General features: G+C 33.8%; 1 protein-coding gene across 1 annotated transcript; it reads left to right on the top strand.

The window, feature by feature from the left end:
- The first annotated feature begins 2,313 nt into the window (after positions 1 to 2,313).
- Positions 2,314 to 4,994, top strand: LOC121731300. The gene is made up of 3 exons (XM_042120669.1): positions 2,314 to 2,504; positions 4,325 to 4,421; positions 4,851 to 4,994. The coding sequence occupies exons 1-3, from the start codon at positions 2,487 to 2,489 to the stop codon at positions 4,979 to 4,981; spliced, it is 246 nt and encodes an 81-aa protein (XP_041976603.1). The 5' UTR covers positions 2,314 to 2,486; the 3' UTR covers positions 4,982 to 4,994.
- The last annotated feature ends 1,006 nt before the right edge of the window (positions 4,995 to 6,000 follow it).

A 6,000-nucleotide genomic window follows, 5' to 3' on the forward strand; every position in this document is an offset into this window, starting at 1 on the left:
CGGGTTCGAATCCCGCCGACGGAATATAAAAATTTTCAATATTCCCGGGTCTGTGTAACATAAGTCCTTCAGGTACTTAGCACGGGGCCAGACTGACGTGGTGTGAAGTGACCATAGATATTATTATTATATTATTATAAGCGTATGAGAGCTACGACTAAATCTTTGTCTACATATTCGCTCATTTGTATTTAATACGCAAATAGTAGAGATGGTAGAGATTCAGATATTAGAAATACTAACACAGAAATACGTTCAAAATCTTTTTGGATTTCTGTGAAACAGATCAGCATCTTTTGCAAATCATTGTCTCATTAATGTAATTGTTTAATTTAAAGCTTAACTTACCTACTTTTTAATTTAATGTTGCAAACTTTCTCTACCATTTCCAAAATGTTAGATCATAATGGTCCATAGACGGTTTGCGTACCGGTTTTTATGTAAGATTAATAATTGTTAATTTGAATGTTCGAATAAAGTGCATTTTAAGGAATTACTATAAAGAAAAAAATATTTACATGCCCCAAATTATTATTTAGCAACTAAAATGATAACCAAGATAAATACATAGTGTTTGCTAAAATAGCATCGCTATTAACAGTCTTTATAGAATTTCAATACATAAAATTAGCAAAGTATTTGAGAGATATTACAAATTTATTTCGAAACTTTATGACTCGAAGCGCGTAAAGCTCGGATAAGCTCGCGGCGTCTAATAGTTAATATAAAATAGACTTATTAGAAGAAGAATGTTAGTGTCACTGTTATGTACCATCGAGGAAGTTGATTCCTATGCAATTGACAGACCAACGTTATTTGGTCGAATATGTCAATTCAATGTTAATTGTGATCTGTCAGCTGGGTTTGACGTAACGCAACCAAACTACTTAGGTCGCCGATTTGCATAGGAATCAACTTCTCTGATAGTACATCATATGACAGCGTAACTTCTGAACGTATTATGGGGGTCTAACTGCTAAGGCTCAACGAATACCTTTATTATGATAAATACTCTATTATGATAAAAATCATAATATTTTCTGGCTGTTTAAATAACTTAGGGTACCTGGAGAATGTCTGATGATGATGATATAGCGGTTGGCATTGGGTAAAGATCGCGCGGAAGTGGGCGGCGTGGTACTTTTACTGAACCTGTCTGTGTTTGTCTGCGGGGTATTTAGGCACTCAGTGTTGACTGATTGTTCCGCGTCACTGAAAATCTTACGGTTCGTACTCATTTTATCTAAGAAATGTGAAGTAGGGGGTTAAGACACGACTGCTAACATAATTCGTAAGAAAGATAATTATGTTGATTTGGTATAAACATTTTAGAACTTAATAACATTTATTGTTATTATGTTAACTTTACTAAATTAAGCACTCGTAGTACCAAATTAGTTCCCAGATCAGCAATATTGCGAACGGATCTGCAACGCTGGTTTTCAGCTTTATAGTATGGTAATTAGACGCCCTTTGTATTTTGTTTAATTTATTTCGATAAAGTTACAAATACGTAGATTTATCTACGTATTTGTTACTTTATAGAAATAAGCAAGATTTGCAAAGCTACGTAATCGTGACACTATCGAATGTCAAACGTATGGATAATGAAAGCTTTCATAAAGTTCTATTTCAATTACAAATAATTGTCGACAGCAATTATTTTCACTTATCTAACAGGTTATAATAATATAATTGTATAGTAAAATATAGCTATGTTTGTCAACGTTTTATTTCCAAAAAACCTTTATTGGCCTTTCGATAAATTCCTGTATTATTCCTGAGTAGTCAGTAGAGTTTCCGTAATCTTCATTACGGTATTAATTTGTGTGACCCATTATTACTTAATTATTAATACCTACATACGCCAAATTAATATTCATAATATGCAGATATCTTCAATCACTTTACAAACACATAAGTTACTCAAATATTTAACTATTGAAGGCCCTCTTGAACAGATCTATATTATGTTTAAAGTTTAGACCCTGGTTAAATATCACGACATTATCCTTTCTTTTATAACAATATTACTTGCTGCCACATTCAGAGACGAATATTAATTTCTTCACTTCATTGTAATTAAATTAAGATTTTGACACAAGCTCCATATTATCTGTCAAACTCTTCGTTAAATTGAAGTTTAATTATCATTAAATGGCTCTGAGTACGGGCGTTACTTAACGTAACATGATGGTCAACTTTGGGTTAACATTAACCTAGATCTGTGCAACCTAGGCCTGGAGGCCTACTCTTACATACTTCGCATAAACACTTTCAAAACTCTTATAATGTTTTAACATACCATAATAGCTTTGATTATAGCTATATCATACTAAATCGTTACTATTAGCTTTCCTCCACTTTATTTTGATATTTAGTTTGAAGTTTCCGTCATAAGCCGAGTGTAGTTTTAATTGAGGGTCAAACCGCGGTTATAAATACGGGTGGAGCCGCGCGCGCGTGTTAGTGTGGCTGGTCTTGACATGTCACTTCGTCTGCAGGTCAGTTGTTTTAACTATTTAATTAACTAGGGCAAGTTTATATAACAAAAATATAATTTGTTGAAAGTATAATGTGATATAAATTAACTCAAGATAAAATGATTGTACCATTTAGAAAAAAAAAAAACTGGAGATGTCTTATAAATGTGTTGTATTGGAAATTAAATTGTTGTTTTTCTTTTTGTGATCATCATTGAGGTGGTTGTTGATTGTTTACATTTATTTTTGTTAGAGTATAAATTTATAGAACGAAGTCTATTTATTTTAAAAGGTGTGTGTTTTAGGAAATATTATGTGCCTAGCGATTAAAACCAAGTCCCCCTTGGTAACTAGGCGAAGTATTTTAAAGTGTCAGGCATTTTAGGCTTACTCAGTATTTTGGGGATACATGTACCTGGGGGTACGGTAGTGCCCCCGCCAAGACGAGGATACTTTCTCAACAATATAGTTCCAAATATTGCTAAACTGGTGCTAGTATTTATTTATCTGAAACACAAATAAAACACAATATTACGTGCACTTTTTCCACTACTATAGATCGCCCAATGGTCGAAATTCGACCTTAGTTTCAACGACATTAGGACTACTACCTATATTTTGTAAAAATATTGACTTTATCAACTTTTTTCAACTCTTGTCTCTGGGACGTAGCTGATCTCAGACTGGCCGTGTAAGCATTGTTTAATAGATTCATATTATATTCAATAAAAAAAAACTATTATCCATTTTCAATTTGTCAACTTGTTGTCAACAGACTTCAACCATAAATAAAAGAGTATAATTCGTATGTATAGGCTTGTCACTCAAAAATCTGTCATTTCTCATGTGTGTGTGTTGTAGTGTGTGTAATGTTTTATTTGTTAAAAAATGTATGATAAAAGCATAATATCAAAATAATATTAGTTCGATGCACTCCTTCACCATATAAACTATAACTGTGCAAAATTTCATGCACCTACGTTACCCCATTTTTCGTAAAAAGGGTTACAAAGTTTTTCGTTCGCGTATTAATATTATGATATTCGTTAATTACTACAAATTTAACTTAAACACGACCGGTTTCGATATAAATCATCATCAGGTGTATTTATTTATCTTTTTCATAATGGGCATTTACAATTAAAATTTATCTATTTTAGCATAATATTTTGTTTTAAAGAGAAAAGATAAACAATCAAGGTATATCTGCCCTACACCATGTGACCCTGCGCGGCGTGCTTCTAACGTTTTGAGCACAATGTCAGTCTGTAGGTCACGTGAACCTGTTATATCGATCACATCTGTCGGATCTGCATAGTCGAGGGTACACGCATATTATGTCAGACCGCAATTTCAATGTAACCTAACATAATGTGAACATACATTTTATGCCTCTTGGATTCGGTGACTATTGCAGTATTGCAGTTTCAAGGCAACCAGACCAGCTACATAATAGTATTTTTATAATGCCCAAATGTGTGCAAAGTACCATCGAAGAAATTAATTGATAGGCCGATGACTGGTCGGCTTATGTTAATTCAAAGGTTTGACATAGACATACCAAATTACGTTGTTCCGCCATCTGCCTATGGATCGACTTCTCAGATAGTACCTACCTACATAAGAGCACTATCGTTTTTCTGTACTCATGCAGTCATCTTCTTGTCATCAACATAGTATGTTAGGATGGATGGTTAAGCTGTATTGTCCTAACCAAACATGAAAACTTTTTCTAGTGCCAGCCTCAAACCTATGAACTGTAACTCAAGGGCTATGTTCTAAACCACGAACACGTTCATTTATAGTATGATGATTCATGTATGTCATCCTTATATTTTCAGTTGATCGTTTTCGCGTGTGTGGTGTTGGCGGTGTCAGCTGCGCCTGCGCCTGACAGCGGCGGCCATGTTCCTCTGCCAGGACCTGGATTGTCATACGGTACCCTTTTCCTTACGTAATTGTGGCAAATATAAAATTACTCGTCTGAGGAAATGCGCGGTTATCTCTCTTGCCTGTGGAAATGGCAAAAGTGAAACAAGTACATCATGATAAGTAAAGTTATTCTGATATATTTTCTGCCATAAACCTAAAGGGTCAGACAGTACCTATCTCATTTTTTATTACCGTCAGCATTATTAAAGTTACTTTTTGAGAAGCTGTGATATGATTTAGGTTTCATCTAACAGGACTAACTCTAAGTCTGAGGTTTCTTAGTATTATAGCGCTTATAGCACAGCTTTTGGATATGCGGTATATTACTGCTTCTTACTACCTCTTCTATCTCTACTCCTAGCTCTTTAGACATAATAATAATATGATGATTGATGATCGTAAATATACTAACGTAGATTTTTCTCTGCATTTCAGGAGGAATACCGTACGGCAGTATGAGTGGCAACGTCGCAGCGTATTACAAAAGAGCGCCATCTATACCGATTTACTCGAACCTGCGTCGAGCGCCTGAAGCCGACTATCCAGGAGTTTTGCAATACTTATAATAGATGGCGCTTATAGGCTTAAGTAATTAATGTCACGAAAAAAATAGTGAAATTTATTAATTTTGTACAACTAAATAAATTATTTATAAGGAAACATTCTGTTTTAGAGTGTTGAAACATTTGTTATCTACTCAGTATCCTCAAGGAAGTATTCTAGCACCCCCATCATAATTATTGATACATAAGCTAAATGGACGTTAAAACCAACAACGATATTATGTTCATCATTTACGGCCGTTCCGAATATTTGATCTATCTCTGGTTTTGCCCTACTAGAGATAGGAATAGCTCACAATTGACATCTAATGTCTAATGTGAGCTATTCCTATCTCTAGTAGGGCAAAACCAGAGATAGATCAAATATTGGGAACGGCCGTTAATGATGACCATAAAATATGTATAAGAGTATAAAATAACCCCTTTACTATTGAAAAATTTTGTGACAATGAACAAGCTATACTTACATATATAAGATGTAAGTATAATGTTTTGTCTTTTGAGACACTTTTCTAATGTTTCAGACAAGGATATAATAATGATATATATTATTAAAAATATTGTTATTAGTAAAGAGGTAAAAATAATATTATATCGTAACATACCATACAAAACATTGTAAGTATATAATTTCCTGAAAAATTCCGTTTCGTCAGAATTAATGTAGGTTCTTACAAAGTGCATCATACAAAAATTACAGGAATCATTTAAGATAGTAGATATGGCACATATTAGACAAAATGACATACAGACAACGTGATAATTACGTCACGTGTCACGGCGTGGGAAACACAGACATACATACATACACAAACACACATAATATAACTCTAGACGTGAGTTGAAGAACACGATAACTAGCATTTGTAACTTACGGACACTTATTCATATTTTCCCTTATAATTTGGATTAATCTTGTAACTTATCTACTTCATCACCTGGCTAATATAACTATCTGGCTACACATAAAGTGCACAGTATTTTATTTCAAATAATTTTCCGGCCCTAAGGCCTCCATTTTT

This window comes from Aricia agestis, chromosome 10 (genome assembly GCF_905147365.1).
Source record: "Aricia agestis chromosome 10, ilAriAges1.1, whole genome shotgun sequence".
NCBI lineage: Eukaryota > Metazoa > Arthropoda > Insecta > Lepidoptera > Lycaenidae > Aricia > Aricia agestis.